We start from the raw sequence: 14,569 nt of genomic DNA on the forward strand, positions 1-14,569 counted from the left end.
TACTATGATTTAAAACAAGGATTAATGTTACAGTTGACATTGCAAAAGGGAGTCAGGTCTATTAATAGATGCTATGGTGTTTGAACTATGTTGGCCTTTCTCCATCTGACAGTATTAGATGTTACAATTTTGGTGATACATTTGAAATATTGTATTCCCTATTTTTATGTGGCTCTATGTGCTAAGACGAAGAACAGCATTTAAAAACTGTCTTCTTTGCATAGTTAAATTGTACAGAGCTATTTTAAGATGATCATATGTTGCACAAGAAAATCATCATATTGCACTAATGAGGAGCTATTCTTTTCTGATTAGGATGTATACTTCATAATGTAAAAAGTTTCTATATTGATAAAATATTCCTATATATACTTTCAGGGCCACTTTTGCAATATTTTCAGATAAAATGCAATGTCACATTCTGCCCCAACTTTATACTATGCTGACCCAGTGAGACAGATACTAGAACTATGTCAGTGTCTTCTGGCTAAGAAGTGGCCATCACCACTTCAATGAACCAGGAATGCAGTAAAATGTTGAGGTGAGTACACTGGAAATGAACTTGTAATGTTCCATTGTAAATATGGCTGAGCCCACCACTAATTAGATTATGAAATTATCTTGTGCTAAACTGCATTTAGCATCATCCAGGCAAATGGAGAGAAAAGCAACTGAAAGAATTAACTTTAGCAGCCAGCTCTGAAATATAAACCTGTTTCACACAGCTACAAACAGGAGGAAGGAAGAACTAAACTTAACACGTGTTAAACCTTTGTGCAGGATATCTCCCTACGATATGAAAGGAAACAGAGGCTTCTTAATAAACTTATTCAGATAGCATTTGACTTTCACTTTCATGGCACTCCATGCATAGGAAGATTCAGTCTTTATAGAACAAAGATCTTGATCTCAAAATGTCACCTTTTTCCATCACATAATTAAATGTTTCCTATTTCCCTTGCCTATATCAAAGGGTAAGCTGACACCGTAATCTAATAGTACAAGTTAAGATATATAGCAAGACTATCTTGAAATTAACCATGACAGAGACTGACAGCATTAGTAGCATCATCACAGATTTCAGTACAGTTTAGAAAACTAATTCTTCATTTAGGACACTTTGAATCTTTCCTCCTGTTTTTATAGTTTCTCTGGTAACTTTAAAGCTCATCTAGGTATGTCTATTTCCAGACAATAAGGTAAATGGCATCTTAACACAAATCATCCCCTCCACACCATGAGAACATCTCCAGGTCTTACCAATGCTCCATCAAAACCCTTCAATATCCATCCCACCTGCTATTGCAAAAACATTCCTAGTTCCCTAATCATACTTTGAGACAAAGGAATATCAGAAGAGATTTTAAAAATAGCTTTTCACCATAAACTACACAACTCCTACACTCCAGTGATGGTACTGACTTTGAGCTAGTGCTTTACAATGCTGGTTTTTTAACAAAAAGAAAACTTGTAGAAACTAGTTTTGCCTCTAGACTGCATGAAAATAAGTTTAAAAATGGTTAAAGAGAGTTTTAATTTATTGATTAATGTTGCTGCAATTTTTTCCATTCTTAATGCTTGCTGAAACCAAATAGTGATTTGTCTTGGCCCAGTCCAGCACTAAATCAGTTAAGGAGAACCTTTCCAGAGGTTTCAGCAGCTATCAGACTAGATATTATGCCCAAGCTAACAAACAAATCACTGCATTCCATCATGCTGTGACGAGGACTCCTTAGGAAGAAAGGATAGGATGCAGAATGTTCTGAAGACAAAGACATATAAAAGACATATTTTTGTTTAAATCAATTACTGTCAGTGACATTAATTAATGGATATTATTCTGTACATCTCTATCCATCTTGCCATTCACTCAGTTCAAATCCTTTACTTCTGTCCTGGGAGATGGGAAGAAAAGGTGAAAAAAGGTGAGAAAATGTATAGTTATTAGTTTAGTCTAAGTGATTGACATCCAAGTGATCACTGATAGACAGAGTCCCCGGTCTCGTGCCATTATCTAGTTAGAGAAAGAGCATGTATTTAGCAAGGGCAGTTAAAATAGAAAACAGAAAAATGGTGTACATGAAATAATATGAAAGAGGGAAAATATTCTGCCTTTTTACAAGAAAGAAATACCAATGGCCATGAGGGAGACCAACAAGAACAACTGGGAACAGAGGGAGACCACACTCTAGTTGAAAATAATGTCCTATCTACAAGCTTTATCTTCTTCAATGTAGAGGGGAAGAGGTTTACGTCTGTTCTCCATTTAATTTAGTTCTTGTTTGAACAGTTTGCATTGAGTTAAACTTTTCATAGAAGTCCATATATTTTTATCAAAAATACACAGAGAGAGTTTCACCAAATCAAGCACACATATACACAGAAAGATTGCATCAACACTGTAAAAATAATATAATGAAAAAGAATATAATTTCTTCTCTGCATCTTTTAAAATGGTGTTCTAAAATACCTAAATCAGGCAACAGAGTAGCTATTTCCTTTCAAAGTACAACAGCAGCATGTCATTTTAGAATATTTTAATGGGACAACTTCGTTAATGACTTCTTCACTGAAGCCTCATTCCTCTGAACGCATCAAAACCAAATGCTGGATCAAGACAAATAGTTTCCAGGTGTCCTTAAATACTGTTTAAATAACAGTGGAAACAACAGATAGAATTAAAAATGTGTAGAAAATAAGACAGCTCTGCATGGGTTAGCTGCTCTATTGAACAGCATAGTAAACATTAGAGGGAAAAACATTACAGAATTAGGAGGCTTTGGACCTAATTACACACACAACAGAGCAACAAACACTATAGTCAAATGTTTTTGTCATATATATTATTAGCATTGACCAGTTGTTCTTTCTTTGACTTAACTGGAAGAATAGATGCTATACCTTTGCAGCAAGTGGAAAACAATTATGTCTTAAGCATGGACTAAAGATGAGCAGTAGAAAATCTGGTTCCACTTGGCTTCCTAACTTTGTATTCCCCAGTGCCCTAGAAAACTGTACTTCTTTAGCAAATTGTATCAGGTGTATTACCTTCTGCACTGCTATTAAATAAATCTATTAGGACAAGGCATAAATACATTTTCTCCTTGCAGAGAAGGCTGTTCTAGCTGACCGTTGAATGGTCAAAAGTGCTGAACCAGAGGTAGAAGAAATATTTTAAAGGTTATATACTTTAGAAAGAAACACTGATGGCATATTTTGAGAACTATTTTGAAACAACAATTAATTCTTTAATTCTACATTCAAGCATGTCAAACTATGAAAGAAAAGATAGTATTACACTTGAGCAATATTTTATTTCTAAATCCCATGTGACTGTAGTTAAGTTTTTGTAATAAAGGCTGAATGAGGACAAAGGCTGCCCTCAATTGTTTTCTGCTCTTTGTTACAGATTGTATGCACTGTCAGCCTTCTTAACAAAATTTTGTCCTATGACTGCAACTGGTCTACTCTGTGACCCAAAATAGAAACTAGACCACTTCCTACTGCATGTGCTTGTTTTCACAGCACCAAGCAGAAAAATTGCAAGCTTTGTAAATATATATATAGAAAAAGAAACATTAGAATTATTGTAAGGGGATACCTGGATTCATACAATCAATACTAAGACATTGAAAAAACTCTCTTGAAGGGGAGAGGAAAAAAACAATTCTTGTACAATGAAAATTCAGAACAGATTACATTACTGGAACAGAATTTCCAAACACTCTTTTATCTTCATTCATCTTTTCAAGAACACATCATTTATTGACAAATTTACAGGATAAACTATTGAACAAGTCTGGCTGATAAAGCCAGTCCCTTCTTTATATGGTGCTTTGTGGGAAATCTCAGATTTCTAACCATGCAGTGTTTTAGCAGCTTTGAAGAGAATGTGGCAACAAAAATGATGCTTTAGTAAGGTGTGTGCAGACATTTGAAGAGGTATGTGCTTCCTCAGCTTGGAAAAAGTTTGCATAGTAAGAGTACACAGCATGCTGTCCCTGTCTCTCATTGTTCTTTTCAGAACAATTTTCAAAAGAACTGGACATTGAGTGAGTGAAGGCTGTTTCTCTAATGTAAGAGCTTTGTAAACATTTCAAGCAGTGGCAAGCGGGTTCCCATAAAGAATAAGGATAAAACAGAGAATTTGTCTTATTATTTTAGGTGGGATCTTGTTTTGGGCAAAGGGAGGAATTTTCATCTTTAATGATAAGACTCAGAGGAAAATAAAAGCTAACTTCAGAAATAATGTGCAGAAAGAAGAAACAAGCAAGACACTCAGGAGTTTGGGATTAGTATCTTCCTTGGTGGCATATCTGAAAACCAAAAACTGTGATCTTGGAGATGCAGCCCTTCCAAATGTAGGGGTTTTTGCTCACTCTTTTGTCTTTCATTCCCTGTAGGATCTTCCTTCACTTACTGAAAGAACTGTTAATCTGTTCAGATATGGAGCCCTTTCAACACAATTTTTCTTCTTGTATAGGATTTCAGTTCGAGTATCATGCATTTAAATTTCTAATTCTTCAGACTGTCTCCTTTTAATAACTTCTGTTTCCTCAGTTTCTGAAAGCCTTTCCTTAAAACTGAAAACTCTAATAAATATTGTTTTCCTTATTCTTAATTTAATTTGTATATTTGTAGGCACTCCAAATCTGGATTCTATGCCTTGTCCTTCTTTACAATCTTTCAATTTACAAAGTCACTACTAAAATAGCAGAACATGTGGTTGGTTCTGTGTTTCTTTCTTGGAGCTATGGGGAAAGGAACATGTAGTCCTAGTCACAGTGAGCAGCATTCATTCTCCAGTCTATAACTGCAGAGTTTCATAAAAACACAAATTTCAGTAGAAATACCCTAATATAGAGAATCTGGTATTCTGAATTAAAATCAAGTTTTTTATACTATTATTGTAGGAAACCCTTTAGGTATAACCTGCTTAAAGTTGAAACAGCAGAAATGGCATGATTGTAATAAATAGTCAAACGTGCCAGATCACACATCTCAGAGATAATCTCAATAATTTCTGCTATGACTTGACAGCCATTCAGCTGCAAATAAGAGAGAAGGAGAAAAAACTGGGTAAATTAGTCATCAGAAGGTTATGAAAAACTACCAGTAACAGAAAGATGATGGCAACTTTAGGATGTTCCAGGGAGACAATTTCTAGTAGAGATAGAGCAGGTCAAATGAATGCCTTCAAAAGAAATGATTGCTGAGACTGAAGACCAAGAAAAAAATCTGTTAAATAGCTCATCATGTCATCACTAGGATTTTTGAACAGCCAAGGCTGTTAAAATACCAGGTACATCCCATTCACAATGATTACTCGAAAAAGTGTTCTATTAAATCTTGCAAACAAGCAGGTGGCAATTCTACTCTGGCACAGAAATATCAGATAACCCATAGTACCTGTAGTGTTGGGTTATGAGTCTTGTTTTCTAATCTAAAAACTTCAGGCTGCCAATTGAAACATTGGTTGGTCAATTTGAAACTCTGAGACAAGGCTTCCTAGGGCCCAATCAAGATGATCAGTCAGGGTATGAACTTCAAGATCAGGAGGAAAGGGATCACTTTAATGGATACCCTAATGTCCCTCTCTCTTTGACAGATCTAGCATCTGAAAGGAGCAACCAAGGGTCATTTTCAGAACCCAAAAGAACCTGAACAGCAGCATCAACTTCAGCCTTGTAAAGTTAAATCTTTGATGCCATTCTTGATACCTCAAAACACAGACCTCATTTGATAATACGTATTGTGGACATTGAAAGTGACCCAAAAGTAGATACATCCTCTTTCAAAGCTTTCACCACATTGTTTCATTTTACTTTAGATCATATTTCAACATATTTAATAACATTCCTAGACTAATCTCATGACATCATAGAATCATTGAGTCGTGGAAAGGTTTGGGGTTCCAACCCCACTGCCATGGGCAGGGACACCTTCCAGTAGACCAGAGTGCTCAGAACCAGTCCAACCTGGCCTTGAAAACTTGAGGGGAGGGAGTATCCACAACTTCTCAGGGCAACCTTTTCCAAGATGAAATTATTTTCTTTTCCTTAATAGTGCAGGCCTCATGAGGCTGAGGGCTATGTCAAAGTTCAAGTGACAGTTTGTGCTTTGGGGGTGACAGAGCACAGAACTCTCTGACTCTGAGTGGTAATTGCTCCCTCAAGCGGTTTCTTGGGTTGGTAAAACTGGTCAATTGCATACTCAGCATGAAAGTTAGTTGCTGTCAGAGAGTTAATAAGAAAAAAAGGGGAGCAACTTGTGTTTGAGTTTTTTGGGGTTTTTTTTTGCTTTAATTCATTTTCACCAAGAATAGCTACACTGCAGCTATAAAATTTGACAGGTAGTTTCCTTTCACACAGTACTTTCTATAGCAGGTAAAACAAATGTTTATTGTACTAAATACAACATGTTTGACTAAGTGTAGAACACAGGAACCAACATGTTGGTTTCAGTTTGTTCTGGATATCACTGGAAAGTCTGATCCTTTAGCAACTGTATCTAGGCACCATAAATTTCTCATTAATCATTATGTTTCAATGGGGAACACTGAAGGGTGTTTTCTCAGATTATAATGAAGTGAGAGGCTAACGTCATGGTCTGTTTATCTTTGTACTTAACATAGTATAATTATTTTGGGTTTTTTTTTTTCATTCAGCTAGGACTTGCACCTTGACTTTTGTAAACATAGGCAGTTCGGTTTTCGTTGTTAAGGATGTTGACTTAACAGAGTATAAAATAGAAATCTGGGTACGTGAGAGCAGCACATTTGAAGTCCAACTTTCTTTTCTCCTGCTGGTTATATTCAGTGGACCAATTATTCAACTGGCTACTTGCAGCAAAATATCAGAACACTTAAAATAAATGCCGGGTTTCAGGCCGCTATAATGAATGAAGACTCTTCTGAAAACGATGAAGGAAGTCTAGACATCTGTACAGTAGGAGAAGAAGAAGGAAAACTGGCTCAAGGGATTCAACCCCAAATTCCCAGCTCTCACATACATGCCAAAAAGGGTCTTCCTGTGACTGTGGATGAAGGAAGATTTCTGGATAAACCACCTCTGTCATACATAGCTTTGATTGCAAAGGCGATACTTTCTTCCCCCACAAATAAACTGAATTTAGCTGCTATCTACAAATATATTGAAGATAATTTTCCTTTTTACAGGAACAAAGGTCGAGGTTGGAGGAACAGTGTAAGGCACAACCTCTCACTAAATGACTGTTTCATCAAGGTGGGAAGATGTGAGGATGGCAAAGGAAACTACTGGAGTATTCACCCATCAAACTTAAAAGACTTTGTTCACGGGGACTTCAGGCAACATCGAAGGTCACGAAAGCGAGGGCACCAAAAGGAGGTAGAGCACTGCCTTGCTGAGAATTATTTCACACCTTGGGGATACTATCCTTCCTGCCCAGCACCAAATATGCTTTACCAAACACATTATTTTCTGGATCCGCTGTGGAAACTTCTGTATGCTGACAGACTGCAGTTTGTGCATGAATACCAAAAGTGGAATGTAAACAGTCACTTAATCATGGGGAAGTTTTCACCTCAATTACAGACTGATAAACCCCATAGCACTTCTGGGGACTGGTTTTATGGATCTCCTGCCACTTCAGTTATGCAGCAGAATATTTTCCTAAATATTCAGCCAGGTTTACCTAACTCCCTTTTATTCTTTTCTCAAAAACAACACCAAACTGAAGCATTCAGACACATCTGTAAGTACTAGAAAGTTTTTGAAGTGCTTGAATAACTTCACAGGCAGTCTGGGACTCTGTCAAGATATAATATATATGTTGTGCAATTTTTAATGTTGGATATGTTTAAAGACAGCAGAAAAGCCTGCTTACTTATATAGGCCACTGATTATCCATGATTATTACCTAAGTGTATTGGCTTTGAAACCATAACAATGAATTTTTAATAATTCTGCTGGTCAATGGCTAGGCATAGATTACTTCAGTAAAAAAGCAAATCCATTCACAATGACTACCTAATGAAATTATTTTTAAATTGTTCTGTATTAATCATATTACTGTATACTACTGCTCTATTGGATTCAAATTAATACACATGTATGTGTATTTATAACTATATATTCAAATATGTACAACCATATATTTACTTTTACATTATATTGAATAGGAAGGATTAATAATTTTTCCCTTTGTCATTTGAGAATGTCTTTGAAATTATACTTGTCACCTCCCATACTGCTGGCAATACTGACTTATTTTTCTACTCATTTAATATGATACATTGGTTAGTACTCAATCAACACTATTAATTCTGATGCATTATATTGATCAAAAAAACTCTGTACATTTATGTATCTTTAACTGTTAAATTGTATACTTGTTCTTGTTTGAATAATTGTGCAGATTAATAAATATTCCAAGTGAAATAGGACTGTAATATTTTCTAAAATATGTTCTTAAGTTCAAATCTGCTTTTTAAATGCATGGCCACATATTAATTAATATACTTAAATGATTACTTAAAGGCAACATGGCTAATCACAAGTTTACCCATTAGCTGGTTATAATTCATTTAAGAAATTCCATTTTTCAGATATTTTTACCTTTTGCTTAGGCTTATATCTATATTTTTAGTTTACATACTCACACTTATGTACATAGCTACAGAGTATATGATATAGTGCTCATTTAAATACATTTTTAAACATATGTATCTATCTAGCAACCTCATGGTAGCAGAAACTTATCAAGTTGCACACATGGGAGTGTAACAAGCATTATTGTGAAAAAACCCAGCTCTGCTAAATTATAAAACTAGAAGAACTTCCTTTGATACACTTGCCCACAGAAAATGAAGATGAAGGCACTGCAGTGCCTCAGTCATGAAATGCCCTCGCATGTGGACAAAACCTGAGAACTGGACAAAGGTGAGGAAGGTGGGATGGAGGTGGGATGGGGAGACTGGCTAGAGGAAACAGAGATAACTGGAGTTGGGACAAAGAGCGTAGACATATTGATCAAGGAGCTGTGAGAAGCCCAAGGAACACAAATTGTGAATGCCAGGCAGTTATAACCAGATGAGAATGAAAGCTAGGGATAAGAGTCAGGGCAGATTTGATGAGTAGTAGGCGGGAAAAGTCTCTGCCTGCTATAGTTTATGTATTGGATAAAATCTAATATTTGTAGTTCTTTAGCTGTCAGCAAATTACTTCAAAATTTCACAGGAGAACAAGATGCTCCTGTTTTTTCTCACTGGGCTTATTGGCAAAAGCTTGTGAAGTACACCTGAAGATATTCCCAGAATGACACCATGTCATTTAACTTCATCTTCCCTGCTAAGGAAGAGCAGCTGAAGGGTATTATAGTGTACAACAGCACACACTGCTTGGCTATTGTGACCTATCGCTTACCAGGTTTTCCTTTTTGCCTGAAGTAACCATTTTAGTTTGCTCAGGAAAAGGAATTGTATTTTACCAGATTAGTGGTGATGGTGGAAATGTGGCATGCACTAGTCCTTACTTATGCTTGCAGATCTTTGTCCCAGTTTCCTGTGGGAATGCAATAACAGTAAATCATATGAAGGAGACATTCTTCTGCTGAGATGCTCAGATTTTATTTGAAGACCACTTTAAAATAGTTTTCATACCACTAGTGATACACATACCACTGCATGAAAACTCCCATCTTAGATATTTCCATTATGATTATGTAGCTGTCCATATGCTTTCTTATGTTTTTTTGTTTTATTCAATGTGTTTTAGCTTTCTGTTTGTTTGTACAGCAACTGCATGCCACATAGGAGGAGGATTCTTTTCAAGTAATAAGCAACTATTTATTTTATCCTCATCAGTCAGTGGGTATCCATTACTTTCTAACTGTGCATAGTTCAAACCCTGCTCTGAAGACAAAATTATCCAATCACTATTAAATTATTATCCTTTTAAGCCATAATATAATTTATTTGCAAAATAACCTGAGAGATGAGGAACATCTTGAAGCACAGAACTAAAAGTCAGAGGTCAACTGTACACATTCACTTTGGACACAGATTTGTGACACCACTGTGTAGCACTTTTTGTTCTCAAAGCCCAGCAGCTGAGCTCCCATTGTCCTGGCTTTCCACTCTGAGTGTTCAGAATCCTTCCACAACACAAAGCAACATGGAAACAAGTGACCATCTTGACAAGTTCGATTTCGACAACTTTTCTTGCAGCAGATGAAAGAGGCAAATCCATATCTCCAAGGCAAGCTGCAACTGCCATAAAATAGAAAACACTATTTCTTCCTGTAAACCCCAATAGATTTTGAAGTTATTTTACGAACAATACCTATAATTTCCTCATTGCATTATTTTAATTAATATAGAAAAAAGTCTACCTTGGACCCTTGAAATATGAAATATGGCAAAACACCAGATTTTTTCATGCAACTACAGGCAATATTTTAACGCCTTCAACTGAGGTAAGGGCCAAGTTATGAATACGCTATTATGACAAGATGCCATTTTTCCCCTGCCCTAGTGCCTGAAAGCTTTACATTGCAGTCTTAATAATGTATTTTTTTCATTTCAGCTGAAGGAGTAGGGTATGCCATTTTGTGATGAAAATGTCAAAGTAATAATTTGAAAACAACTTGAAGTAAAAATTTCAAAGAAATAAGAAAAAAAAAATCAAGTTGTGTATTTTTATCTGAATCTAAAGCCCCAAATACACTTAGCATAGAAAATGAAATAATTTTCTGATCTTGAAATATAATCCTCCAATTAGAAAGGACATTGGATTTCTGATACAGGAAATTACCATTTAATGAGAAGACAAAAATGTTCTTGAAAATTAAACAGATTAATTACATGCTTGTACAGGAATTTGTGAGGCAGTACTTACGGTGTAAGAGACTCCCTAAGAAGCAAAACCAACAGTTCCAGATGCTGAATTACAGAAAATCCAACAAGAACACAATATCCAAAAACTGTATGTTGACAACTTCAGCATTTTCCAGCTGAAATGTATTACTGGTGTTGATAAAAATGTCAGGAAGACAGAATTTTAGCATTTTGACTATAATCCTCTGTTATATCCATAAATAAGACAGAGGTCATCTTTTTGCAGCAGATCTACTTTGGAAGTCCACTGATGCAATGCCAGTGTAAGACACAAATAGCTGGGATGGAGGTAAAATATGCTCTCACAAATAAAAACTGTCAATTGCTTTCATCTTCTTTTTGCACTAAATAAAATTTTGAACATTTGCTAACACTTGAAATAAACTATGTCTTAATGAGGAGCACTAAGAGAACTGGGCCTAAACATGAGAACTTTTAATTCAGGTAACAATACACAGGTAACAATTTTAAGCCAGATAATAACACTAACTTTGCAGTTGACCTTCACCAGATTATACAAATATTTATTCTAAAACTTAAGTTTTAAGATAGCTGTGCCTGATAAGCACAGAATGTTAGTACACAGTCAAATTTCTGATACATTTGCTGCCTAGCAAGACTTCTGACTCTGAGACTTGTCCTCTTTCATATTGAAAATAGCCACTGTCCAGGGGCACAAATGAAAGCTTTGTAGAAAGAGAGGCCTACAAGCCCTCTAGCCACTCACACTGATTTATGCTCACCCAACAGTTATCCATGTCTTGTACCCCCTGAACAGGCTATAGAAGCTGACCTTAGGAGGCAGTAGAACAGAAATGCCTCATCCAGTGTGCTGAGGCTCATGTACATGGATACATAAAGAATTTGTCAGGTTTGGCCTGTAGTGACACCGTGAGGGAAAAAGAGAAAAAAAGGGAAACACTCAAAGCTTCTTTGAGAGATGGTCTAATTGGAAATGAGGTTATGAAAATGAAAATGTTCCAATCGCGCCAAAACGATTTGGGATCAATAAAGGACACAGATATGGCTGATTGATTTAAGGGTGCCCTCCTGTAGCTAATTCTTTTAATTTCTTGGAAGTGTAATTTTAATTAGGATCTTTCTAGGTTGGTATAATCTGATGTGTGTATGTTAAAAATATGAAAAAAATGTTTAAAATTGTTCCTTATTTATATTACACACGAAATAGCAATAATCACTTACAAATTTAATTCCTTCTGTGTAAGGTGTAGTGTCATGACAAATGGACCATGCAGACATGAGTCAAACTACACAATTTTTGTACCATAGACCAAGTTTTAAACCTTTTTGCCAATATTGACTCCTGACCAGGTGCATCCCATCATGTGAGAAATGTCCTCGGAGAGGCTACTGAAATGGTTGAAAGCCACGACAGAAGCCATGGATCACCTCACCCCTGTGATATTTTGGTACAGATAATGTGTCTAAAAAAAGTTGGAGGTTGGACTCTCCTGAGGCCTTTAGAACTCTTTTAGTCTGTATTTACACAGGCTAAAATGTCCTAAATGTTTAATAGGACATTAGATATGATGTCCCTGAATGACTCCTCTGTGTCTTACCTGTTCCCAGTACAACTGAGATCTGGTCAGCACTAATTATGTCAGCCTTTCATTCTCCTCGTGGTCATTTAGCATTTACTCTGTCTTTCTGTTTCTGTGTTCCTTTGTTGTCTTTCATTCCAATCTGAATTTCCCACTTCAAGTTTTCCTATGGCTCTACTGTGCTACCTTCTTATGTATGGCTCAGCTAAAAGTCAGAGAAGAACCCTGGACCCCAGTATTCCCAGTTCATCACAGACAAAATGACATTTATGTCAACATACTGGAATAAGGCTTTAACTCCTGAAAGAACAATATAGAAAGAAGATATAGCTGCTGATACTGATTTTATCAAAAGCCATGAAAAAAGAACTAATTTCATTGGAAGCAACAGAACATAAAGTAAGTAAAACTGAGGCTTGAAGACTTTATTTCTGTCGTAAGACCATACTGCACTAATTTTCCTCTGTGCCTGATAGATTTCTTAGCTCAACCTATAGTAAATTTGACTCAATAATAGTTTCTAAAATAGGTCATGAGAGTATTTTTACAGAAAACATACATCAACTGAATTTGGTAATCCAGAAGAGTTTACAGTATTAACTAAGCAATGCTACACATGAACTGAACTAAGTATATTACAGTACAAGAAACATTTTAAGCAGCTCAATAGTAGGCTGTTGAGATTGTTTATCTAATACAGAAATGTTTTCAGACATTTGAAGTATGTGTGTTTCGGTGTGCACACAAGCACTTGTGCATATTTATGGGTGCTCAAAATCTCATTTTTAAATGGTATAACTTTGCAATAACTTGAAAAATCTATATAGAAAGTACAGTGAGTGTAAAATCACAGTATTAATAGCTGGTGTGTTGGCTGCCTTCACTGCTCCTCACATTCATGACAGAAAAGCTAGATATGTACAAATGATTATACATCATCTTAGTAGTACTAACTCAAAGATGAGATTAAAAACTGCAATTCTGTTTAATCCATGTAGCCTGCGACACAATCAAAGAAAAAAGGTAATGAGAATAAAAATCATGAAGCAGAAGTAGAAAAAATGTCATAAAGGATACTCCATCAGTTAAAACCTCTAGATGTACATCTGATTGCTGCAGATGAAGAAATCATTGTTTAAAACATCAAGCACCAGGTTCACAGACAATTCTGAAATGCAAAGCAACAAATTAAAGAGCACACAGAAAGAGTCAGAATCAATCAGGACAAAATTTATGTCATGCTTGAAAGCCTTACTAGAATTCATACAGCAATGCTTCAGTTAGTAGATCTTTTGTTAATCGAGATACAACAATACATACCAAAATTTAGTGAGAAATGGCAGATGTGCTACTAGCTGATAATTACTTTGCAAATCTGAATCAAATAATAGCTTTCTAACAATTAGAGTAATCATAGTAATTTTAAGGGTGGAGAGAACAAGGATGATATCAAGTTTGCGATATAAAAAACTGGAATTAATACTTGAATAATCTCCATCATTAATCAAGAAATAAATCCATCTTGCAAGTGGATTTCTTGAGAGCAGTTAATAACTGCCATCACACTTTCCTGAGCCTGCAATCCAAATATAGATAGAAGAATGACTGATATTAGTTGTCTGAAAGTGACAATTCCCTTCTGAATATCACCAGAGCACGTGACCTGTATAATATGAAGTTTTGAAGTTAAATGATCTTATAAGGAAATAATTCAGCAGCTGGCTTGAAGACTACTGTGCATCACAAGCATAGAGACATGAAGACTTTGGTAAACCTGTTGTACCTTAAGGTAAGATGAAAAAATAGTGCTATTCTTTGGTGTGTATATATTTAAACTAAAAATCAAGATTTGTTTTCCAGCAATTTCAAAGCTTTTAACTATATTCCTATTACATCCAAAAGATTTAAACCTCAGTTTAAGGAAGATGCACCACCCAACAGGTCATGGGATATTTCCCAGGCATGCTGATCTTCCTACAGAAACTGTTTCCTCTGAAAAGGTTTGGAACTCACAGTCAGTGAAAACTAACCTGAGTGTTTTATCTTCCCACAGTCCAGTAGCACAGGGCAGCTTCCTGCAAGGAGGGATGTCTCAAAATGCAGTCCCTTCTGCAGCACATCCTTCTCTATT

At 35.9% G+C, this 14,569-nt stretch overlaps 1 protein-coding gene across 1 annotated transcript; it reads left to right on the forward strand.

Moving 5' to 3' along the window:
- Window positions 1-6,777: 6,777 nt before the first annotated feature.
- Window positions 6,778-8,158, forward strand: LOC102039718 (forkhead box protein I1-like). The gene has a single exon (XM_005426348.1). The coding sequence runs from the start codon at window positions 6,897-6,899 to the stop codon at window positions 7,743-7,745; it is 849 nt and encodes a 282-aa protein (XP_005426405.1). The 5' UTR covers window positions 6,778-6,896; the 3' UTR covers window positions 7,746-8,158.
- Window positions 8,159-14,569: the final 6,411 nt, after the last annotated feature.

Source organism: Geospiza fortis, unplaced genomic scaffold (assembly GCF_000277835.1).
Source record: "Geospiza fortis unplaced genomic scaffold, GeoFor_1.0 scaffold429, whole genome shotgun sequence".
NCBI classification, from domain to species: Eukaryota; Metazoa; Chordata; class Aves; order Passeriformes; family Thraupidae; genus Geospiza; species Geospiza fortis.

Coding starts and splice junctions, on each gene's coding strand:
- LOC102039718 (XM_005426348.1), top strand. CDS start 6,897: ATGAATGAAGACTCTTCTGAAAACGATGAAGGAAGTCTAGACATCTGT.